A 27,195-nucleotide genomic window follows, 5' to 3' on the forward strand; every position below is an offset into this window, starting at 1 on the left:
TCTGCCTACTGGTACCAGAAACTAAAAAAACTATTATTGTAAAATTTATTTAATGTACCTAAGTAAGTAAGTAGCACTGATTTTTGACAAACTCAACACAGCGCTTTATATTATTACTAAAGCGAGTAAATGAAAATAACTAATTCCACCGAGTAAAAATCGAACCCACGACAACCGTCCCATTTATACGCTGTGCCACTACACTACGAATTGCTACGGCCTCAATATGAAATGATAAATATTTATCGTCAAAGCATTCTTTCTTTCACTATTGTAAATCATACGTAATCAGCGCTCGTTCTTCTTACATTGTAAATACTAACTACTAGGTTAACAGAATTTATCCGTTTACATATTTTCAAGAAAAATTTCACCCGGTAACAGGGCATCATAAGGCGGGATGGACTTAGTTGTAACTTGTAAAATCAGATACGATTTGACTTTACCTTATTTTTATACTAGCTTTTCTTTAGCTTCACGCTGTATCCCGCACATATCAGGGTAGACATACCGCGAAGGGAACCTGGGAACCTAGTGTTAAGACAATCCATTCACATTAGGATAGTTCAATGCCCCACTTTCCGCCGAATTATGGAGGGTGTTGAGAGGCGGAACTCAAGCCGCGCTTTGCCTCGTCACCAGAGTTAGATACCATACCATATTTATACCATTGATACCATATTTTACCAATGAATTTATGATTTTATTGGTCAAAACTTAAATAAAGATTTTGTTTTATTTCTTAATTAAACTCATTTATAATCGACTGAATTTTTCAGTATGAAAATGGGCCTTTAATTTTTAAATTATTCGTCGTGTTATGTATACAATTGTTTTAATTTTATTCTCGACAGTAACATTTTGTATTATATTAGTATCTCTATAAAAACTGAAATAATAAGAAATAGCACGTAAAAATATGTTTTTAACTTATACGTGACCAGTTTAAGATAAAGACTGACAGAGAGTTGCTTTTTTTAACGGTGTAGGCTTCCTGCTTATACCTGTGAAGGCAGACACTCAAGACGCAATGTCTTAACATTTTATCAACGTCTTAACATTTGAGTTCGGACTCAAAGCCACTCTTTCTCTTGTAACCAGAGCGAGGAAATTCCTGAAATGGAAACATTTAATAAAAAATCTTATTATATAGCTAAGCTTAACTTAGCTAGCTATGTTTCTTTTACAGTCCAATTGAAAATTAAAAACTTTATACGATTGCAGAACGTATAATTTTTTATTATTTATCCAAAAGTTGATGCTCTCATATTTTTATAACTAAAAATGATATTACCTATGCATAGAAACTTTTTTTTTCGGTAAAAATAACACAAAAAATACACCATTTTTATACCAACGTTCTCTACCTTTCATAAAACCCATGACAAAACTAATACCAAGAACATTTACATACAAACATACACCCATTATACAACCCCATCGATCGCTCCCTAACCCCTACCACACCCCATACACACGTACGTGTGCGTATCTACCAACCTCCTCACCACAAATGCTTCCCTGGTACATACGTGACTGTGAAACTCACATGACTGTGACGTGACACGTTCACACGTGGTAGTGTGCACGTGTGGTTGGGGTGTGGTTCGATCTGGTTGATCGAGTTTTATTTATATGGAGATTGATCATGTGGTTTATGTTTGCTTGTAATATTTAGGGATATTTTTATTGATTTTTTTAATGATATTTTATAATAATAATAATAAATAGTAAAATTTTATTTCTGAATTTTGTCCGTTCAGTTTTTATTAGTAGAATTAATTAAAAATAATAAACATTTCTTACGTGTGAATAAGTTATTATAGTACCTTTAGAGAGAGCTTTTAATGTTATGTTATCTATATATTTTCGTTTATTATGTTATAAATAAAATAGCTATAACAGAAAAAAATATTCAAAATACATACCACATAAAAGAACCAAAGATGAAGGAACATTTAATTAATTAAGTTTTATTACAAAAAATACTAATATAATTAATATCTTGATCCAACAAAACCTAACCGTAAATGCGGGACATAACGTGAAGCTCAAAAAAACAAGGGGGGAACAGCGGGACATAACGTGAACTTCACTAATAATTTTCAAGTTTCACAACACGAACAGAACATGCAACATGTGTTAAGAGTAAACAAAGATAGCGTATCACATCACTACACCGTACACGCCCACGCCCATATGCGATATGCGACATGTGTAACACACCTGTTCACAACTCATGCGGCCCTGGTACTAGCGTGTGTCGGGGACGTCATATGACGACATCCATTTTCATAATGTGACAGACGAGTGACATCAAATGCTACGTACGGGCGGGTTGATATGAAGTTGTTTGTTTGTTGAGAAATGGAATGATTGATTCATTATTTCGATAGATTTATGAGTGGAATCGATTTTTTTTAATGTAAGTAACTTTTCTTGGTGATTTTATAAGATTTTCATTTTTCTTATCTATACATACATTTATAAAATATATTTTTTATTTTACTCTCACGAATTGAGAAATAAATTTACTTTTAAATTTTTGTCCTACTTTATAAAAATGTTTTTAACAGCTTAATTATACCTGACTTATTTTTAACATATCTACATATATTGTGGTTTTGAGAGAATATATTGACTTTTTTATTATTATTGTTTTACCGACATACTCCGTAACCAATCCCGCCTGAACGGTCCTCCGTGGATCTTATATCAATTTGTTTACAGAAGTTTTACTTCACCCGATGTCAACGTGTGATATCATCATTTTGATTTGATCCATTTCCCTGTTCTTTGGATTGGACTGAAATTTGGCTACGACTTTAGTTACGATGGCAATGAAATTACATCTAAGTACATCTATTGAAAATGATATTTAAAAAAACACAACTGTTAAGTTTCTTGCCGGCTCTTTTCAGCAGAACTGCCCTCCCAGCCGGTGGTAGCTTCCTTCCTATAAGACTGACTCTACTGACATTTCTATGTTACATGACGATGTAATGACCCTAATTGCTTGTAATGACCCTAATTTTGATTATGGCCAATATTTTTGTTAATCAAAAATGAGGAAAAATGATATCTGATTATTTTGAAAAACAAACTGTTTAATTTGAAAAATACAATACACCATAGAAACAACAGCTATATCAAGGCCCACGCTGTATTCCGCACAAGGCAGAGGGAACCTAGAGGTAAAACACTCCTTTCCCCATCTCAATCAACAACAACATCTAGAAAATGTGTTTTTAAAAAGATATTATTGTAATATTTTATTAATTCACACATTACACATTCACACATTCCAAACATGGAATCCCGCTCGCTACGATCTGAGTTGATCTTACCCAAAAGCCGTTGCCCTAGCAACGCCACATCCATTGTTTTCTGTAGAAAACACCAGGGACGTAGCCATGTGTAGGAGTGTGCGGATAGGGGTGGGATTATCCCGTTTTCGTTTAATATCCTTAATCTGTATAATATTTTAAGCTATCATAGAGGATTACAAATATTAGATAGTATTTTATGTGATAATACTTTTATTTATGTATTCATTTTTTTACTTTTGATTGCCGTTTTTATTATAATAGCTTATTTAGCTAATAGCTTAGAGAGTAGCGTTAAATTTTTTAATTTTATTTATTTTTTAAAACAAATAATTATGTATTTATACTAGAAATTCCTTGTATATTTTATACATTATGTGTTGTACAAATATGATATTATATAAAAATATAATTTTATTTGTATTAGTATAATTTTCCTGCATTTAGGAATTCAGGATAATTACTAATACTTCAGAACTTTGTTGATAGACTCCACGCGATAGAGTTCGGCGGAAAATGATGTCTTAACACTAGGCGAAGTTCTGCCTACCTTGCTACGTATGGGATAAAAGGTGAAGAAAAAGAAATAAAGTAAAAAAATACACTTTATTACATTACACTAATTGATGGTACATGAGGCCGTTATGGCGCAGGGGCACAAAGGTGTGATTGTATTGCGACAATATTTGTCAGTACTATCTTCACTCGAGGGAATTAATTATTTACTTACTAATATTTTCTTTGCTCTGTCAGCTAGGCAAAAGTCCGGCGTTGAGTTCTGCCACTCAACACGCAATGCCTCGTAAAATATGACGCAAAAAATAGGGAACGTAGTGTCTTAACACTAGGTTCCCTCTGCCTTCCCTGACATATGTGAGATACTGATTTGATTTAACGGTATGTACTACAAGCTAGGCTCTAACTTTTAGTGATTATATTTTCAAATAGATATTTAAACCAATTTAGTTAACGCATTATGAAAAACTTCTACCTACGCCTTTCTACTAAGATATCTACATAAATTTCCACAAAGAAACCTATCATCACATCACAGTATAAAAATAAAAACGAAACTATCTATCCACAGATACGGGGCTTCCCCGACATGTACGCGTTCCGCGCGTACAGCCGCAAGCAGCGGCGCACCCCTCACACATCCACGCTGCACAAGGACAGGAGGGTGAGTCGCCTCGCTGATATGCTACCCTGGTACTTATTAGCTGGATTACACGTGGTGTGTGCGGCCTATGCGAATTTGTGTCATTGAACTTGCTTTGCGTTTGTTACCTTGACCTGTCTGACTGATTGTGTGTGGTAAGGAGGAAATGTATTTGTTTGTTTAGAGTAGTTTTAGATTGTGTGCAATAAATACATAGAAGAATGATTTTTGAGATCAGTCTTGCCGCAGGTGCAAAAACGTGTGAGTGTGTGTAAACTCAACAGGATGTGGGTTCGATTCCCACTTAAGATCATTCTTTCTCATTTCGTCGCTCTGGTAACGATGCAAAGCGCGGCTCTGCTGAGTTCGCCACTGAACACGCAATGCCTCCAAAACTCCATGGAAACTTGTTCTACAAGTTTCCAAATTCACGTTTTTAAGCATCACGCTGTATCCCGCACACAGTTGGGTGGGTAGACACAGGGAACCTAGTTTAAGACTCGAAAAAACTTATCGACATTTTTTTTAAAACCTCTTAATAAAACTATAATTTAAATTTAAATTCAATTATATATTTAAATTCAGATAAGATGGGCAGAGCAACTTTTTGTAAAGAATCGCGTGAAACGATATCCATTGGCAAATTCAGATAAGAAATTACATCGTGTAAAAAGAATAGATGAGACCGCCTTAGAAGAAGATGCAATTGGACAACAGTTGTATAGAGAAAATCGTATATTCAATGACGAGTTGTGGGGCTACGAGTGGTATTTGGTATGTCATTTAACTGTTGTAAAATTATTGATATTTAGAACAAAAAAAAAATTAAAATTAAAAAAATCCTAAGAAAATTTATTTTAATGTTTAATATATATATTTTTTGTATTTTATAATTATTAACAAGTAAAATTATAACCTAAACAACAAACCACGGTACAAAGGTGCTAAAAACATACCCCTCTATTTGAGCTTTATATCGTGTAAAAATTAAAACAATATTTTTTTATTGTGGACCAACATTAGGTATGGGCGTAGGAATAGGGGGGGGTGGAGGTTCATAATTTCGGAAATATTCCATGCAAACATGTAACATTAAATGAAATAACGCACGAAAATATACTTAAAATACAATTCAAATGTTAAGCGCAAGCATTATAATCTAAGTACACATTTAGTTTTTATTTTACAGCAAGACACCCGAACAGAAATAGCCCTACCCCGTCTGGATCTGAACGTGCTACCCGTCTACGCGATGGGTTACACGGGCGAAGGCGTGCGCGTCTCTATACTGGACGACGGTGTGGAGCACAACCACACCGACTTGCGAGATAACTACGTGAGTGTTATGGTGCCTTGGTGATTTAAACAATGGCTGTAAAGGTTTCCAATGTAAAAAGAAACTACTAACTACTAACTTAACAGAGAGGCTAACTAAATTAAGAAGTTTATCTATGAATATTGCAACGAAGTAGGGTATACTCGTATAAACAATAATCCTTTTTTCTGCAAAGCACAGACGAATTGGTAATTAGATTCCTTATAAAAAATAAATACAACATTAATTTATTTTATAAAAAAACAATTAAAAAATAAATTAAAAATTATAAGAATATATTTTGTATTTATAATAAATTAAAACGCTATAGGAGTTTTACAGTTAAAAGAAATTTATGTTCTTTAATTTATTAATTTCACTACTATTTTTAAAGTTATGTTAAAATAATCGATTATAATTATAATCGACTATTCTATATCTTAAGTCATTGTTAGTTAGTTCATCGTCATGTAAGTGTAATTATTATTTTCTACTGATAAGATCTCCCTCTCTGTTATGTATTCCTAGTATCTACTATTAAGTTTATCCATGAGTTAAAACTCACTAGCAAAAATTTAGGACCGGCTTCACTAGTTAGTTAGATGATAAAGTGGCTGATAAGAGAGACATCATCTCTATTTATTTTACCCAGGATTACATTTCATTATTTTAGTCTTTAGTATTACTTTTTTGTCTTAAATGAAAGAGAGAGAGAGTAATTTTTTTATTAGTATTAAATAAGAAAAAGTATTCGTCTTTTTTTGTTTGTTATAAGTAAAATACTATTGTAAAAAAAATAAGCAATAAATAATGCTCATTAGAATTTTCTCTTTTAAATAATCTCCTTATTTTATTCTAAGGAGAAGTAAAAAACAAAAATACTTACGCATGTTCTTTCAAATAAAATGTTCTTGCAATTCGATGTTCACATACGAGATCTCCTAACGCCCACTAAAGCCCTGATAACTTCGCGGCCGATGCAACGATTGTGGCATACTCGAGCGGAATTCGCTGTTAGCCCACCCTAACGCCATCTATTGCCACACTAGAGAAGCTTGTAGTTTTGTATGAAAAATGTTAGTATTTTTAGTTTTTTATTGAAATTACAGGATCCTGAAATAAGCTGGGACTGTAATAATGGCGATTCAGATCCCTTCCCCAGATACGACGATAAAAATAGCAATTCTCATGGCACAAGATGCGCTGGAGAGGTGAAAAACGTTACTTAAATATATTTACGTTTTTAATAATTAATTAAACATATAATTAGTACATATCTTGTACATTATTTTAATATTTAATTAAAGACATACTTATTATCTCTTGTATATTAATATATTTCACATTTTTTATGATAATTGTTATAATTACAGATTGCAATGACCGCTAATAACAGGAAATGTGGCGTGGGCGTGGCTTGGGGAGCCAAAGTGGGTGGAGTCCGGATGCTCGACGGACGAATTACGGATCGAATTGAAGGCGAAGCAATAGGTTTAGCGCTCCTTACCACTTCTGTGTTCTTAGTACTTTTGATCGCCATGTTGAGCTCAAAATGTCATATCTTGAAAGTTGTGGTGTCATCATTTCGCATGCGTATGAGTTTTTATTATGTAAAAACAGGACAGATAGATTAAAAAAAAATCGCCGTATGGGTTAGAAGAAGACAAAACATATTTGGATAACTTTTTTGCATCCACACGTTATTCTTGATACGCAGAATGAAATAATTATAATTGATGTACCTAATTAAAATAACATAAAGGAAGTATTACGTAAAAATAATATTAATTAGTAAAGAATAAGAAACAATTATGATAATTATAAAATTAAATCGCTGCAAAAAATGATTCACATGAAATGATTGTGGGAGTGTTGTGACACGTTGGTAGTACGCAGTTTGCAGCTGTGGGAAAACTCCTAAGCGTTCATGAAATCCTAGTAACAAGGCTAAAATGTGACGTAACATCAAAACATTGTTGAAGCAAAAAAAAAAACATTTATTGACGGACTTGACGGACGCGATGACACTTCCTTTTCATTTTCTGTATAGATTTGAAAAAATGAAAAAATACTAATTAATTTAATATTATGTTAAATAATTAATTAATTAGTTATTAATTTCAATACTCTTGAAAATCCACCTGTTAAATAAAACAACTGTGCATTTTTGGCATAACAGAAGTTCCAAAGGAACTTTCTTCGTCGAAGCAACAAGTGTTTGATAAGATTGGCAACAGGTTTTTACATTCCTCATGGTACTAGGAGAGCACTCGTTGTGAGTAGTTCGTTTGAATTTTTTCATAACATGCTTTTAGGTGCATGAACTGGAGAGTTAACAGGTTGTGATATCAAAAATTTAATTACATTTTTACTATTTTTTTTAATATTTTGCAGAGCAGGCATGGGACCTGATAATAAGAGTATTAATATATAATCTAGTTTTCTTTCATTATATTGGAAGTAAGTAGGTAGATACATTTTAGACAAAAAGCTTAATAATTAATTACCTTAGATATTTTTGTAAAACACAAATTAATTCAAATATTTAAAATATACCTAAAAAAAACTACCTAAAATACTTTAATTTGGGTTTATTAAAATTATTTTATAAATAATGTATCGATTGACATTGACAAATTACAAATAAAATATACTGATTACTTTTCATTAATTTGATTATATGTTTTATCGTTGGATATTTTTCTAATTTAAAAATAACCCTTTGAAAAGTAATTGAGTATTTAATAAGTTATTAAATGTAGTGCCTGTATTAAAAACATTTTTTATAGGATACGCATGGGACAAAGTCGATATTTATAGTGCTTCATGGGGTCCAAGTGACGATGGAAAGACTGTGGAAGGTCCAGGAAGACTTGCAAACGAAGCCTTCGTACGAGGAATTGAAAAAGTACTTTCCTTATTAACTAAAACTTATACAAATGTTTAAATATAGTAGTAAAATTCTTAAGTTTACTTATATTTAAATATATTTTAGGGTCGTGGTGGAAAGGGTAATATTTATGTATGGGCAAATGGAAATGGCGGCAGCCACAATGATAATTGCAACTGTGATGGGTAAGAATTAGAAATATTAAATTAGCATTCCAAATAATAGTTTTAACATAAGTATTCATAGATTATATATTTAAATAGGTATTCTTCAAGCATTTACACAATATCTATCGGTAGTGCGTCCCAGCAGGGCCTGTTCCCTTGGTATGGAGAGATCTGCTCCTCCACCCTGGCCACAGCATACTCCTCTGGTGCTTACAAGGATCAAAAAATCGTAAGTCCTATTAAAATAGTAACCACTATCACACAAGTATTTCTTTCTATAGCTATCTCTTTTTTAGACCATATAAATATTGTAAAGAAACAAGATAAATATATGTTTTTCTTTCAGGCCACAACAGATACGAAAGACTCGTGCACTCTCGCTCACACAGGCACGTCGGCCGCCGCGCCATTGGCCGCCGGTATTATCGCTTTAGCTCTACATGCGAAGTAAGTATCTATATACAACTAAAATTATTTGTTGCTTCTGTTCGTATCAATTTAAAATGCTTGAAATTATAATAAAAGTTACTGTTTATTATTTTTATTACTTGTTTACTCAATACAATATATTTTTCCTTTATATAGTTTAGTTGACTATTAAATAAGAAGTGTTGAAATGTTTTTTTTTTTTTAAATTAACATTTTATATACAATATCATAAATCAATGACATAACTATTTAGTAAAAAAAAATCTATACATAAAAAATGTATTAATAAAAATAATTTATCATACAAAGAAAGCGGCGTGAAGTTTCTAGTAAAGCTAGCAATAACCATTGCAATAAGAGAGACCTCTTCAACACTTATAGCGTCCTAGTAATCTCCCTTGTACGGTCTGTTTGTCGCAATGTCCGTAGGGGCAACACGGGGTTAGGGACAAAAAACCTTTCTCATAAAGAATAAAGAGAGAGCTAGCTGAATATTGTTTTTTTTATAAAGAATTATTTTTTTCTTATAAAGAATGAATAAGAACTGTATATTGTTTTTTTTTATAAAGAATTATTTTTTTCTTATAAAGAATGAATAAGAACTGTATATTGTTTTTTTTTATAAAGAATTATTATTATTCGTCATAAAGAAAGAAGAGAGTTTATATTTTTTTTTTTCAGCCCAAATCTAACATGGCGGGACGTTCAACATTTGATTGTATGGACTTCAGAATATGCGCCGCTGTCAGATAACCCTGGGTGGCAAGTAAATGGGTATGTAGAATGTGTAAAAAGTTACATATTGAATGCGACCATTGTGGATACGATTCCTATTTGGGGGGAATAGATTTTTTATTCTTTCTTATTTTTTATTTCTTAGCGTTGTGAAAAGAGGAAACACACAATGTCTCGAAAATTTGGTGGAAGGTGAAGATCAAACTGTACTGTTTATAAATTATTCAATAGATTAGCCATGAAGATAAAAATAAACAAGAAAAATTATAATAAAGCCATTTTGTTTTGTTTTTATCGATCAATTTAATTTATAATTAATGAAAAAAGGAAGGATGGAAAAGGACGATGATCAATTAAAAATACATAAAAGTAATTAAAACTACATAAATAATTAATTTAATCAATTATTTATTATAATTTTTAGAATTGGTCTACGTTTCGACATTCGTTTCGGCTTTGGACTATTAAACGCCGGTGCCCTTGTAGCCGCCGCTCTCAACTGGACCACAGTGCCTGATAAACACGTGTGTAGAATAGAAGCTTCTCCGTGAGTATGCTACCCTAGTACACGATCGCTTCGTTTTCTATCGAGGTGGACAGTTCGTTGCTCCGTAGCGTTTGTAGAAATAGAGAGAGAGAGACACGACACATAGCGAAAACACCTCCTTATCACTCATGTGTTCCCAGTCAAAGATTCGTTAAGTTTCGGCTGACGGAATTCGGATTTCGCAATGTCAATCGCGAATTAACCGCTGACCATCTTCAGGTGACCTTTGCATACATACATTTGGTTAGAAAATAATAGCTTTTAAAAATGGCCGTTAAACGATGGTCACCCAAGCGTAATCGGGCGAAGCGTATTCCGCAGTCGCTCGAATGTAACTTGGCTAGCCCAACGTTCGATACGCGACAGAGAGAAATGGGTAGATACGGCTGCCGTTAGTGCGAAAAGGATAGAAGATGAAAATTACTGCTCGATAGTGATGGTGCCCTGGTAAAAGAAACGTTTCCGTTGTTTCTATTCTATTGAGAGATGAGAGAGAATTGACTGACTGACTGACACGTTGGAAAGATTGATTGATAAAAAAAGTTTTAAGCAGTCATGAATGTAGAATGAATTTTATTGATTGATGATTTAGTTCAATAAAAGATGTTTGTTTTATCAATATCCCTTTATTAGTTTTTTGATTTTTTTTTGTTTTTTGTGTATTTTTAAAAATAACTAACACATACATAGTTATTGAGCAAAAACTTTAATATATTTTATGAAGTTGATGTTTTTAGTACTTTTTATTTTATTATTACAGCTATTAATTATTATATAAAAAAAATATATAAAATGCGTCTATTGTTTTTTTATTCTCACTTCTCTATTTTTAGTTCAGGTGAAGGTAACACCATGACCCTGTCATCAGACGAATCCGTCGAAATAACAATTAGGGTTGAAGATTGTGCTATTAATTATATAGAACATGTGCAGCTTCTTGTTAATATACAATATACGCGACGTGGTGCTTTGGAGATTTATTTGATCTCACCAGAAGGTATTTGTTATTATTAACTATATAGAATTGTTTCTTCTAAAAATAATATATTTTAGCTATTTTATCTGTATTTCTTTTATAATCTCATTTTAATAATGCTTTATATTTAACTGTAGGCACTAAAGTTCAATTACTGAGTGCAAGGCCAAAGGATACCTCCAACGCTGGATTTGTCAATTGGCCATTGACCTCTGTCGCCACGTGGGGTGAACGCGCTGATGGTGTTTGGACAGTCGTCGTGCAGGATATGGTAAAATATTATTTAACGGTTATTATTAATATTATATAATGTATGATAATAAAAAGAATTTATAAGTAATCTTTTGATTTATATACTTATCTTACTATTTTATATAAATTATCTTCAATGAATGAATATTCGTAAAATATTTGTTTTTTACTTTCACTCGTAATTAATAGAAATATATTGTTTTTATTTCCAGACAAACGAACCAAACAACGGTGAAATCAAACCAATGACCCTCCTCCTGCACGGCACCGCCGACATGCCGGCACACATGAACAACGGTCCACGAAACTACGACGGCAACACTTACCTTGACAGTGGCGGGCCATATGACTATTTTGCCCCGATTGTACCAGGACAGCATAGCACCGAAGAAGTTCTATTTAATGATGATATGGATGACAAGGAACTATTGAGGAATCATCACAGTCATGTGAGATACGGTGTTGGTATTGCGTAATGTTTGACTTTGACGTTAATAAGATCTCCTATTTGCATATGATTGCTTGGTAGTTTTTTATTCTTTTTTTATATATATAATAATTTATTTATTATATATTTATTTATTTGTTTTTAATATTATTTTAACATGTGCCACAGATAGTCTATAAAATTAATATAAATATTAATAAATACATATGTATATTATATATGTATTTATTTATATGTATGTGTCAATATTTGAGCTATTTTAAGTGTTATATAAAATTGTTTACATATCAATAGTTGTCAACTTGTCAAAGACAAAGAAGGTAAACGGACATTTAAATATTTATCTATACATCTATATATATAAATTAAATTGAAGTTTCTGTCTGTAAGTATATATAAATGTTTATATTTTTTATATGATTTTTACTGAAAATTCGAGGAGCTTGTGGGGGATACCAGTTTTTCAGGAATTTCCGCAGGATCGGAACTTATCCAGGAAAAAACGCGTTTGTCGTGTGCCCCACTATCGCCAACCTAGATAGATATGAAATGACTAAACAATTTCTGTTAAATAAGGCAATTTTTCCAAACAAAGTCCAATAAAATCCCGAAAGATTTCTACGATTTATTAAGTATTGATGACCATACTAAAATAATCAGCCGATTTATAGAGTATAAATACACTTAAATAATTTGAAATAAATATATGAAAAAATGTAGGCCGCTGGTTAAATAATATAGGTTACAAATAAACTAGTCATCATTTATTTTTGTAAAAAATAAGTATATTCATGTAAAATATATATATATATTTTATTTTAAGACCTGCATTATTGACTAAATATAATTAATTGACAAAAAATAAAAAAGAATGACATTGCAATCAAATAATATGTACCTAAATCACTAAATAAAAAGATAAAAAATACTGTCATTAGTCGCATTGTTATAAATTGTATTTAATAATAACGTAATTTTATTGCATTGTTTTTATATTATAAGAAAACGATAAGTACTTATTGTCTAATATTAAAGGATCACATTAACCAAAACTGTAAATAAAACGAAATACGCATATATAAAAATTAAATTTATTACAGCTGCCTTATTTTACTATCACAAATGTTTAAAAATACATATAAAGTATACATCACATACTCTAAAACTAAACATACAAAGACATACAAAAAAATAATTACAGTGACAAGCAGTCTGTTATTGGTTTCTTAGTAAACGTCAATACGCAACTGTTATTGATCGCTCGATTAGTTGACATGTTAGCTTGTTGGCGAATGCACACATCATAATGCCATATTTAATTTCGTTTTACATATTTAAACAGAGAAATTTGGGGGAAAAAAATATATATAAATATGTAATTATCATATTTGTTTATTATTTGTTATATATTTTTTTTGCTGGTGCTGTTTTTGTGCCGATAATCTATAATTAGGAATACTTATATACAAGATTTTATACAATGTGTTCCAAGAGTAACACGCTCTAGATATTATTACAAAGATTTGTAAATGAGTTAAGTACGGACGTCATAAATCATATGTGTAGGCGTGGTGCTACATCAAATCCCGTTATACTAGTTTTTTTTTCTAGCTTAGCGCGAAACTGTTAAAAGCAAAAATGATATACCTATAATCTTTATCATAACATCCTCAATAGGTTTGAAGTAGAGAAATATGATATTTTGAATTTATATTCAAATTTCAATTTATATTCAAAATTAACAAAATGCAATATTATATAAATTATTTTTAAGTACCTGCGAATTATTTCAACACTGTCTGTATATCACCATATAAGGAAATAACTTAACAGATGCATAAATGACGTTCCATGTTTCTTGGAAAGTACTGTTACCACTTAACACATATGTATACTATAGCTAAGTTTTCACAGTGAAACCGAGCGCTCTAAGCTCCTGCACCATAAAATCATCCTTATACCTATCAACTTTCCTGACCCATTCTTCAAAAGTGACCACGTGGTGACATCTTCCACCATACTCTGGTGGCAAGTATTCGGGGTCAATATGCTTGTGTAGGGACTCCATGTCGTAGCCGTGGAAATGCACCCGTTCCCACGCTGCTGCCGGGATGAACTGCTTGAAAACGTAGAAGAAGGTGTTGAGGATCCAGTTGTATCTGATTATGTGGAGTGCGTGGATTGGTATTGGGAACGATACCTATAATAAGAGAAATATATTAGTAGATATTTTGTTTGACAATTTTTTTTTATTTATACAGCAAATATTATATTAATAATATCCTGTATGTTATTGTAAGTGATACTTTTCCTTTTTTTTCTGCTTCACGCGGTATGCTGCATGTAGAATGATAGGCAGAGAGAGCCTTGAGTAAAAACACTCCACGCCCCACTTTCCTCAACTCAACTCAACTTCAAAATGATATACTTTTTTTTTCTTTTTTATTTTATTTTACTCCTTTTTATTTACTTAAAAATAATGTTATTCTCACCCCCATAAGGCTAACAATTTGATATGCTATAGTCGGCGTAAGTTGTCTCACGTGTCGTATACTGAGTCCCTCCAAATCAACTATTATGGTGACTCCAAGAATTTGCAACTTCGGCTGCATTGCTGCTACTTCATCCATCAGGAGAGCGCATCGTACTACGTCATCGATAGGTACAGTGTCTGTGTCCCATCGACCTGGAAATTTTGAGACAATTTCTATATAATTTTGTGAATTTTTAGCATTTTTCTTTTTCACAAGTTAAGTAGTGAAAAGTAAGAAAAAATTATAATAGTGCTAGGTTCAAAAGCAATTGTTTATACATAAAGTATCTCTGTTTTTTCGAAATTTCGAATGATATAAACTATTCTTTAAAATCATCTCTAATGGGATTCGAATCCAAATATTTGCTTTTATTAATTAAACTTTAACTTTAAAAAAAAAAATTCATTCTAGACAGCTGTCTTCTATTTTAAAGTATTTTCACAAGAACGTATTTTCGCAACGTAAATCGGTAGATACTCTGTTCAGAATGGATTTTGAAAGTAAACTAACCAATGAGAATGTACCTAAATATTTTAAACATTTCAATGTCTTTGTGAAATAGCATTTAGTTTCGCTTCATGTAAGTCGTTTTTTCTAACAATATATTTGAAGTGATGAGGTAATATTAGTTTTTAAGTTATCTTTCTCAACATTGTTTTGATGGACTTTGCACTTTTGAGATTACGTGTAAATTTTAGTTATTGAATTGAGTGTGTGAATGAATTTTGTTTCAAGTTCACTCATTATGATAAATTAGCTTCACGCTGTATCCCGCACATAGCAGGCTAGGCAGAGGGAACCTAGTGTTAAGACGCTCCGTTCCCCACTTTTTTCTGAATTCTGGAGGGATTGCGTGTTGAGTACACTTTTACTTGAGACTTATTATGATACAAATTATTTTATTTACTTCTAACTATTGAATTTTAACTAAATTCATACACATATATAGTGTATTTTTCTCGATAAAATAGTGTATTTATTATTTATATATTGTATAATTTAATTTAGTTTATGAAATATACTTACCAAATCTCATTAATGTAATTCTACCATTCACGGGACTTTCGGGCAAGGTTCCCCCATAGACGCCCTTGACACGATGTAGATCAAACGCATTGCAATGATATAAATATATGTTTTTAAGACGAAAATCTTCGTAGCGGACCATCTGGAAATAGACAATAGGCAAAATAGACAAAATACTCGTACTTATAGTACGGTCTGCGAGTCGTGGCCGAACTGACGTTCTCTGAAGGTCTCAACTTTTGCACTTTTTAGACTCGGGAGGAAAACCTGTGCAGCCATCTACAGTTAACATCCATACTATGATAAAAGTAAAATCGATTATTTTTATGGTGTCATCACATTCGGTTCCACATTTGGTTTGTATTTGTTGTAGGTTCGATTTCCACTTTTTTAATAATACTTTGAGGAATCGTGAAATAACACATAAAACTGAACTAATTATGATTTACCTCTAAAAATATTTAATACAAATATAAAATATTTAAGATAGTTTGTTCTACGAGTAAATAAGGCTGGTAACTGCAAATTAGTTTCATCATCTACTGTCATAACAGTCAACGTCGCTATAGTGCAAAACCCCATATAATTTTGTTCGATGGTGACTGGTGGGAAAATGACAGTAATAACAATATCCATGAGATTGGAGAGGTACGTCCCATGTCAAGGTATTTTTGACGATATGTGAATGGAATTGGAAATTTTATGATTGTTATAATATTGTGTGTGGTGCGTATGATGCTGATTTAGATTTGTTTAGCTTTACGCTGTATCCCGTACATAGCAGGTCCGGGGAATCTAGTGTTAAGATATTCTGTTCTCCATTAAGACATTTCTGTTCCTCGTTTTCCGCCAAATTTTTGAGACATTGTACGTTGTGTGAGGAGTCTTAATGGGGACAGAGTGTTTTAATACTAGGTTCTCAGGTTAAATAACTTACCAGTTTGTGAGCTAAAGCCGGAATGAACCTGCGACACCTCAGAAAACGCAAGAGATACGCGTCGTCAGTCCGCCGCGGGTGGCATTCACCTCTCTCTAATTACAAACGAAATTCAATTATTTTTTATCACATTGTTGTCCGAACTAATAACAGAATAATAATATCACCTTCACGTTGTATCCCGCATATAACAAAATGGGCAGAAGGAGAAAAGTGTTAAGATACTCCGCTCCCCACTTTCTGTTGGAGGCATTAGGTGTTGAGTGGCGGAGCTATACGCCGTACTTTTTGCCTCGATACCAAAGCGAAAAGAGAAAAATATTAAATATTTCATTTCCTCGAGTGTGGATAGTCGTCGCACGGAACAGCGTGTGACTGTAAAAGCAACAGATGCGGGTTCCAGTATGACTTATGGGAATTATATTTAATTTATTGTCTCCCCTATAGTAGACGAACGACGGCGTTGAATTCCACCCACTACTTATCACGCAATATATCGAAAAAATGGCGGAAATTAGGAAATGGAGTTTCCATTAGGCCTCCTCTGATTACCTTTCTTAGTCTTGTTACACTTACGATATATCATATTCCGTAACTCTTCAATAGCCATGTGTCTGGTCTCTGGGTCCTCATTACAAATGCGTCGTGCGCTATCCTCGAACTCTGAGTCTTCGAACCTGCTAACTTCAGCTTGAAATGCTATGTCCATAAATACTGACATTATTCTGAAAAGAAATGAAAAATATACTTTCAATTTATAATACAAATATATTATACTAACGTCAAGCAAGCAAATCGTAATTACTATATTATGACAGACATATATGACAGACATTTAAATCTAAATTTTAATTTTAAAAATAAAATAAAATAAATATCGTACACACACGCAGTCTTAAGTCAAGCTTATAAGAAGTAGTAAGTTCATTTAAGATGATGTGCAAATTACAATCACTCTATAGGAATAAAGATATAAACCAAGAAGAATAGATAGGTAATAAGATTTTAAATTAGCTGGCTTTCACGAGAACCTGTTGACATTTGCACTCGCTGAGAAACGCGAAATCTAGGTAAAAGCTGCTTTTACTAAAGTGTACTAAACGTTTCTACTCATTACCATCGACATCGACTATTCTTTTTTGTATTTCCATAGGTAAGTCTAAATATTTAGACTTAGCGCTGAATTAATATTATATATTTTTTAGAATTTTTTTATCCCGCGCATAGCACGGTAGGAATAGGGAACTTAGTGTTAAGACACTCTGTTTCCATTAATTCTCTCTGTTTCCCGAATTCCTTACAAGCATTTATGTTGCATGGCGGAACTTAACGCCACGCTTTGTCTCAACACCAGAGCGAAGAAATAAACATATTAAATGTTCCATTTTCTCGAACGGGTGTCGAACCCACAACCTGTCGAGTTTACTGTCACACGCTAATAACTACAGATTTATTCTTAATTATTTACTGTAGATAAGTTATTAACAATACTTGTATTGTTTATGGAAACTAAACACCAGTATCTCGGGGGAAAGTTGCAAAGACGAATACGTGCTGTAATTTAAGAAAGTGGCCCTTATGCTACTTTCTTGATAAGTACCCGTACTTACACTTAAAAATGTTTACAGACTTCTTGCAATCTTTTGTCTAGCACAATATAAATTTTTGGCCTGTCTTGGCGCAGAGGCACAAGCGTGTGACTGTAAACGCGACTGGTTGCGGGTTCGACACCCGCTAATTTGAAACATTTAATATTTTTATAAGCTCTGGTGTCGAGAGAAAGCGCGGCGCTGAGTTCTGCCACTCAGCACGGAAAATTTCCAGAATTCGGCGGAAAATAGGGAACAGAGTGTCTTAACACTAGGTTCTCTCTGTCTATCCTTCTGTGTGCGAGATACAGCGTGAAACTGTCTTATTATTTATTTCTCCTTATGTAAGCCTTAGCGCGCACTGGTGACTTTTGTCACGGTGACAATAAATTTATTGTCACTGACATGTCACCATACTTTTCGCGACTGCGCGCACTTGCGATGACAGTGACGAAACTTTTTACATTTGATAAAATGGATCTCGAAGAGATGGTTGTCTGTGCACTTATATTAAGAAATAGAAAAAAAAGCAAATGTAGAAAATATTGGCTTTCAACTTTTCATTTGTCATAGAGCAATGGCCTCAACTCAATTTCGTCAATCAGTATTGTCATTGTCTATTTTATTTTCATGAAAACACACGTTTTGCCTTGGTGATGAACTTGACGCCATTCTTGAAATAAAAATTCGGTGCTGCAATGCAATATGCTGTTGTTTCATGTTTATGCGGAAGACGACTAGTATGGAAACCGCAAGGGGGAGGTGACATTTAGTTGCTAATGCGCGCACGGGCATACAAATCTATGGACGCGGTGACAGTTGCGTCACCGGCGTGTTGCCGTCCTCCGCCGACAAAAAGTCACCCAATTGTCACGTATCCAAATGCGCGCACCTTCATTAAGTGTAATGTACACGGTGACAGTGACGCAACAGTCACGGTGACAAAAATCACTAGTGCGCGCTATACCTTATCGTTTTGAATAGATGTTTATATTATTTCAATTTTATTAATTATTAACAGTATCTTTAAACAAATTTAAGTGTTAAAGCAGTAAAAAATTACTGTTGTCCATATCCGCTAGCTTCGCTCGTAATGGTAGAAAAATATTGCTTTAAGAAGAAGACAGATTTTTTGTAATATAGCACCTACGGCAGTGCTTCGTAATGTTGGTACCTACATGATATTATAAGAAACATAATTTCTTTTACATAATTTCTTCAATTTTCAAAGACTTTCAGTGCTGGTACGTTTTAGGAACATATTCGACCCCGAAACATAGTTATATTATAAAACACAATCAACGCTCCTTACAAGTCCATCCTAAAATTGTTTTATTTTAATTTTAAAATTGCGCTACAAAGGAGAAAAGTAACTATTTTAACAACATAGCACTAAATACATTTTGATTATCTGTAACAAATTTATCCATCATCAAGATATAAGTAATCAAAGAGGTAATATATCATTATGTTGGTACTGTCCTGAATAAGAAAATTAGATTATTATAAACACCATAAATCAGATTAGCATGGCGGATATCAAACAATAGTTGTAAGTTCAATTTAGTTCTAGTTTCTCGCTTTATTCCAGATTTCGGGATATTGCGTGTTAAGACGTCGAAAAAAACTTCAAAAATTTAAATATAATCTTAAACAAAAATCTCTCCTCTCTTCGAAGGCAAACAAAGTGACGAATGACAGAACAGTGCAGGGCCAGGGTTACAAGGTGGCGGACGCGTGCAAGCGCGTGACCGTAAATGAAATGATTGTGGATTCGATTCCCACTCGGGGAAATGAACTATTCTTAATATTTTCATTTTATCGCTCTGGCAACAATGCAGTAGTGCGGCGTTGAGTTCCGCCACTCAACATGGAGTGGAATGTCATAACACTAAGTTCCCTCTGCCTGTCCTGTTATATGAGGAATACAATGCAAAGATGAAAAAAAATTGAAGAAAAACTACTGTCTATAGTTCTGATTGAAATGCCGGATAAAACTTTTGAATGTAAAAATGAAGGTAGCGCAAAAAATACTATAGGAAATTTCCATATCTTTTGTTATCTTTTTTATATAAGTAACAGTTTAAAAAATTCAAATTTAATAATTATATTGACTCGAACATTATCTATATAAGGTAATATTGTCATTCGAAAGCTTTTATATCGTTAAATATAATGGAATTCATAATTTAAATGAAACATTAAGATATAGAGACCGTTAAAATTTAATAAAATATTTGATATATATGTTATAAAAGTATATTAAAATAAATATAAATAAAGGTATACAGGTATTTTAATTTAGAAAAACGGTAGGCTAAGGGGCATTAAGTTTTAAATCAAAGATTCGATATCTACACACATTGATTACGTTATCATATATTATCACTTTAAATACAGTGGTATTTCAAACGTGATGGTTGTGGGTTCGATCCCACTGAGGGAAATTTATTATTTGATTTAGTAAGACAAAGTGCGTCATTAAATTCCGCTATTAAACATGCCGCATTTCATTGAAATTCAGAATATCAACCTCATACACTTTCATATAAGAGATAAAATAAAAATCTACAAAAAAAGTACGTAACACATTTTTGCAGTAACTTCCCATAAAGACAATTCCTCACATCGTCACACCCAGCTGGTCTATTTTAATAAGCTTCATGGAAAAGTAAACACTAGACAGCGAGAGTGTGGTAAGAAGTATAATTGCTTCCTGCATTTGTATTTTGTTGTGCAATCGTGTATTTAGTGCTGTCATGGTGGTTATTATAGTTAGCTATAATAGCTAATATAATGTCTGGGACCGCTTGAACACGTGTAGTAAAAGTAACTAATGATAAAATAAATATAATATGTAAGTATGCGTGCGGTATATAGGTTGTGGTTCGATTCCCACTCGAGGAAACCAAATACTAATATTTCAATTTCTCCGCTCTGGTTACCAGGTAGCACACAATGCTTCCAAAATTCAGCGGAAAGTGGAGAACGGAAGTGTTTTAATGAGAATGGAGAGTCTTAACACAAGTTGTCCAGATTCAAAAAAAATGTTTATCAATGTCATTATGATGCTTATTAATAAATAAACATAATGAAATGTGTTAATTATGATTTAATGTTATTTTTTTCAGTATCTTTTTTTATTTATCATTTAAAAAAATATTTCTCATAGATATGTCAATCATAGAACAAGAAAGTAGAATGATCGAACGGTACTATTTCTATCGTGACGCTACTTTCACATCGAATTATGGCCGAAATCTTTCCATTATAATACGGGCCAAGATAGAAGTTACCAAATGCAGTTGCCGTCGCTACCTTTCAAAACCTAATGCTTTTAGAGGTCAGTAAACGCGACTGGTTACATTCTCACTCGAGGAAATCTTCGCTCTGGTGTCAAGGCAAAGCGTGGCGTTAAGTTCCGCAACTCAACACGCAATGCCGGGATCAGGAACGGTATGTATACCTGTCGAGTTTACAGTCACACTCTTAATCCACTACGCCACGACTGGCCTTGTAAATACTTTAATATGTTAAATTTTTTACTTAACTTCAATTATTTAAGGTAAGTGACGGTAACTTCGTGATAGTACGTGGTTTCGTGAGTTTTGCTTCTGGCAAAAATAATAAGCAATTTAAGTATTATTTACGGAAACTATATATTGGTATATAATCTTTATACTTTCAATTGTCTAAAAACTAAGTAACAATATTTTAATGATAAAATTGAGCGTATAGCGACATTTTAAACGCAGAGTTGGCTACAAACTGCATTGTAACGTGTCTGCGATGCTTGCGACCGTAAGACTAGCGTAAGAATTTCTTAAGGATGTAGAAAGACAAAGGTAAGTTATTCGAAAAAAAACATTGAATATATGCTTTTTTGTATTCTATAAAAAAACATTTTATTGAAAAAAAAAATAGATGGAAGCATAAAATTCTTTTAAAATTGCAATAAATCGATTCACGAAATAGCAGACATTTTATTTATCAAGTGTCCGCTATTTCGTGTTACTACCGAATTAGGGAAATCTTAGATACTTTTTAATAAATTTATATTTATGTTATAACTAAGATAATTTAAATTTAAAGCTTAAAATCAGTTACTGTATTTATTAAAGTTTCTCGTGATCGAAATTCGGTATATGTTTTGTCCACTTAAACTTCTATATTACTATTTTAAAGGTAACCAGAATTGGTAATTTTAAGCTAAATTCGTATAGGTACTGCCAATGTAATTTTATTTTTTAATCAACCTTTATAATTTATTTTTGTGTATTTTATCGAATATACGTGGTAGTTAATGATTGCTTTACATAATGTAAAAAATACTGAATAAACAGAACTGCGGAAGTTACTAAAATCAGTAACACGAAATAAGATCCCCTACATTTCATTATTTTCTCTAACTTCGTGACAAATAAATCTACGTAAAATCAGCACATTGACTTCTTTGTCTTTGTTAATAGTGTTTATCTTAGTCTTGTTATAAGTCTAAATAAAGATCTTTTTATTTTTTCAAGATTTTTTCAAGAATATAATATATACCTACTAAACACAAAACGCCGTTCAAACTGGTTGCGAAAATAAATAGTTCTATAAACTGGCATACCTAGCTTCAAAAAATTTAACTTGAATTTTGAGTTTTTTTATATATTTTTAAAAAATATATATATAAAAGTTCAACTGAGCTTATATAATTTGTAAATTATAAAAGTTGGGGCTACTCGTGGCGCAGGAGTACAAAGTGTGACTGTAAAACCGACTGGTTGTGGGTTCGATCCCCACTCCAGGAGATGAAAATAGGAATAGTATAGAAAATAGAAAATATTTATTTAAATTTATATTTCAGGCAAAGCGCGGCGTTGAGTTATGCCACTTTACATGCTGTGACTCCGGAATTCCGCAGTAAGTGGGGAACGGAGTGTTTTAAAAACACTACGTTCCTACCTATCTACCTACCTACCTATCTACCTACCTACCTATCTACCTACCTACCTATCTACCTACCTACCTATCTACCTACCTACCTATCTACCTATCTACCTACCTACCTACCTAGGCCTATCCTGCTGTGTGCGGGATACAGCGTGAAGATGATTTAATTTGATTTGATTTTTTTTATAAAAGTTTTAATGTCGTTAAGCTGATCTACCTATTTTTTTTTATTTACAAATTCTTTACAATCAAAACCAATAAAGATGTTAATTTTTTTTATTATAAAACCTCACTCGCGAGGTAAAAACTTGTGACCCGAAATAGGGGACACAAACTCACGAAGTTAGAAACAGAGCTAAATTTTATCACGAAGTAGGGTTCAAATTAGAGGTCCACAAATAAATTAATATAAAAATTAAGGTTAAGTTAAACCGCATAATTCACACATTAAATTACTGCCAAAAGACCCACTTTGATCACACTAAAATTTGCAAATTCATATAACCTTTAATAATGTATTTACAATAGTTTAAAGTTATGAGAGCCTTAAACTGCCGAACTCCCGTACATTTACCTTAAATATAATTAATGTTTTGTATATTAACATACATATTTTATTGTAATAACTAATAAAATACTAATTGCTTGTTTCTCTTCTAACACCCATTAAACAACTCGTACCTTTCACTTTAATCATTTTACTCGAGATAATAAATGAACTTACTACAGTACCTAACACATATAAAGCCTCCTCATAAATATCTTGCTTATGCATAATTATAACCTAGATTTCGTCTACAGATGTTAATTTGTAATTACAGTGATGAATTATTCCGTTCTCTTTTTCTATAGCTAGGTGTGTGTGTGTACGCTAAATGGATGGTTTCAAAGAAGTACGGGGTCGAATCCCGCTATATTAAAATTTTTGCACGCTTCTGAATATTTTTCTATATTTTAGTTTATGAGTAACACTTTAAAAAAGGTTATAATACATGTTTTAAAGATAAATAATTGCTTAATTCGCCGCGCTGGTAAGATAACTTAGATAGTCTGAAAGTAGGAACACTAGGTTCTCTCTCCCAACTCTGCTATTAGAGGAAAAACATGATATATTTTATATGCAAAGTTTTGTTATAAGCAATCGTGAAATTAGCTATGATCGTAATAAATTTTACGATACTCATTAAAATTATGTATCGCGCTACTGCCTTTCTAACTAATAAAGTTGCTAACTATTAAACACATTCGTGGTGATTCACAGTCAAAGTTATAAATTCAAATTACTGTCTAGTATTTACATTAACAACACCTACATATATTCCATCTCTATTCTCTACATACGAAAAGTGGAATATAATAGTTTTTTTGTCTAATTCCTGCTAGATGCGTAAAAAAAATATATAATGTTTTCTCCATTTTGATAAATACAAAGCATATTCCGAATTTATTTAAGAAGTGTATGATTTTTTTCTTATTCTCTTTTAACTTGACGCTGTATCCCGTACATAGCAGGGTAGAAAGAGGGAAAATAATGTTAAGACACTCCGCTTCCCATTAAGACACTTCCGTTCCCCAATTTCCGTTAAATTCCGTTAAATGGCGTTGCCAGAGCGAGCAAATGAAAAATATTAAATACTAGCGGACGCGCGCAGCTTCGCTTGCGTATTTAGGGGTGAATTCTAATAAACCACGAAACATGTGTTCAATGAAATATTTTTAAGAGTCTAAATTTCAAATTTTATAAAAATCGGTGGCGATTTAAAGATTTTTCCATACAAACTATCAACCCCTTATTTGCACCCTTAGGGGGTGAATTCTAGAAAACAATGAAACACATTTTCAATTAAATATTTTTATGAGTCTAAGTTTCAAATTTTATAATAATCGCTGGCGGTTTAAAGATGTTTCCATACAAACTTTCAACCCCTTATATGCACCCTTAGAGGAGGAATTCTAGAAAACGATGAAACACGTATTCAATTAAATACGTTTGAGAGTCTGAATTCCAATTTTTATAAAAATCGGTGCCGATTTAATTTTTTTTCTATACAAACTTTCAACCCCTATTTCTCCCCTTTAGGGTTAAAATTTTTCAAAATCCCTTCTTAGTGGATGTCCAGATTACGAAAGTAAACATCTGTCCAAATTTCACGTATCCACCATCAGCGGTTACGGTTGTGCGTGCGTCTTACCTCAGTCAGTGAGGACAAGTCCTTTTATATATATAGATAGAAGATTACTAGAGGCCCGCTCGCGGTTACACCCGCGTGAACTATGTTATTATTAATTTCTGTCGCCATGACTACGTTCTAGTGACGTCTATGCAAAATTTGAGACTCCTAGCATTTGTAGTAACGAAGTTTCATACAAAATTTTGACTCCAAAAACAACCCCTTAGAAGTCGAATATTGCAAATTCCCGTCTTAGCGAGCACCTACGTCCTACAAGTAACTCCTATGCAAAATTTCAGATTCCTAGCACTTGTAGTTTCTGAGATTTCGTGATGAGTGAGTGACCTTTCGATTTTATATATATAGATTTCATTCCCAGAGTTGGAAACCCACAACGTCGCACGCTCGTGCTCCAGCGTCACGGCGGCCTCAGGTGTTTTTTTTTTTTATTATTTTGATTGATTTTTTATATATCAGTATGACATCACGTGTATCGTGTGTAAAGAAACACTGTCGTAAGTACTATAATACAAGAAAAAAATCGTTGTCACAATTGTTCGTCGTCCAAAGAGTTTTTTGTTATTACAAGCAGCGAAGTATTAGTAAAAGAAGCTAGCTAAAGAATACCTTTATTATAAACATGAAAGAATATATTTAAATTTGAACTCCATTATTTACACGAATTAAGTTTGTAGCAATGTTTTTTTCAATCAACAACAAATTACAATTAACTTAGAATTGCGAGTAATTTAAGATTGCTAATAAATAAGTCGTTAGGCATATAATAGGTTTGTAAAATATGTACAAAACTTAAAAGTAAAAAAGTAAAGGAAATAGTAGTTTATTTCAGAAATAAAAATTAAAAATTGTAATATTTTTTACAATTTTATCCAACCAAATTTTATTATTAATATTGAATGAACACATAATCGAGATTTTTAAGGCGATTACTTACAATTTTCCCGTAACAATCAGTCCTTGACATATATTATTGAAAGGAACAATAAAATATCACAGTTCTAAATATAGTCTAGTATTAAGTTATTAAACTCTTTCTTCCATTTTTTATTCACTTATTTCACGTATTTTTTTTAAATAATAAACTTAGTTTTTTATCGTAACGTTAGATTTTTTATATATTTCATTGAAATAGAATGCAACGAACGCGAGTAAACGAGCGAAAGGTCGATAAGCGTTTAAATTTAATATGGGTAAGTAGCCGAGAGAAGCGGCTGGCGCAGAGTAGTGAGTACATAGAGACGTCAGCTAGTCTAATTGGATATTTACTTTATTTTTTTTAGATTTATCAAGGGTTATGTTTTTTGTTAAGTAAAGCTTAATTTTAATTAATATTTATTTACTATTTTTTAATGACGTTAACGAAAATATTTCGAGTTTTCCCATTCCCTTAGGTTTAGTTCCGTCTCTAAGTCTATGTGACAAATTTCAGTTTTCTAATCTGTTGTCTAGGGAGGCTTCGTTAATGCGAAAGAATGTTTTATTTACTTTATAATCATGTGAAACTTCGAACAGTTGCTTTGTAGATTAATAATAGGTATATTAAATAGTTAAACTAAATTTAGTTTACGTAGTTAAATAAATATACTGTAGACTTTCCACAATTAGTATTCTCATACAAAATCCGACGGAAAATATCAATATTGTATATGTAAATAAAAAAAATATTATAAACAAACATCTGTTCATTTCCTACTTTACACTATGCTATTGTCGGAACAAGTTTTATTTACACCTT

The 27,195-nt window shown here is 32.4% G+C and overlaps 2 protein-coding genes across 3 annotated transcripts; one reads left to right on the forward strand and one right to left on the reverse strand.

Annotated features, from left to right (window-relative positions):
• The first annotated feature begins 4,414 nt into the window (after positions 1–4,414).
• Positions 4,415–12,401, forward strand: LOC146539366 (neuroendocrine convertase 1-like). The gene is made up of 14 exons (XM_085208236.1): positions 4,415–4,506; positions 5,071–5,259; positions 5,675–5,821; positions 6,910–7,011; positions 7,174–7,291; positions 8,590–8,708; positions 8,796–8,875; positions 8,954–9,086; positions 9,204–9,304; positions 9,968–10,060; positions 10,446–10,568; positions 11,402–11,565; positions 11,682–11,815; positions 12,009–12,401. The coding sequence occupies exons 1-14, from the start codon at positions 4,432–4,434 to the stop codon at positions 12,270–12,272; spliced, it is 1,842 nt and encodes a 613-aa protein (XP_085064362.1). The 5' UTR covers positions 4,415–4,431; the 3' UTR covers positions 12,273–12,401.
• A 916-nt stretch (positions 12,402–13,317) lies between these two features.
• On the reverse strand, positions 13,318–26,668 carry LOC146539367 (clavesin-1-like). Of its 2 annotated transcripts, none has more exons than XM_085184947.1 (6): positions 26,395–26,668; positions 17,318–17,466; positions 16,742–16,836; positions 15,805–15,946; positions 14,737–14,930; positions 13,318–14,444 (listed from the first exon to the last, which is right to left on the reverse strand). In XM_085184947.1, the coding sequence occupies exons 2-6, from the start codon at positions 17,460–17,462 to the stop codon at positions 14,145–14,147; spliced, it is 876 nt and encodes a 291-aa protein (XP_085041073.1). In that variant the 5' UTR covers positions 17,463–17,466; positions 26,395–26,668; the 3' UTR covers positions 13,318–14,144. The 2 variants fall into 2 exon arrangements, with proteins under 2 accessions (XP_085041073.1, XP_085041074.1); XM_085184948.1 differs by lacking the exon at positions 26,395–26,668 and adding an exon at positions 18,352–18,403.
• Positions 26,669–27,195: the final 527 nt, after the last annotated feature.

This window comes from Heliconius melpomene, chromosome 4 (assembly GCF_056956725.1).
Source record: "Heliconius melpomene rosina isolate 202511_hmr_F chromosome 4, ASM5695672v1, whole genome shotgun sequence".
Lineage (NCBI taxonomy): Eukaryota > Metazoa > Arthropoda > Insecta > Lepidoptera > Nymphalidae > Heliconius > Heliconius melpomene.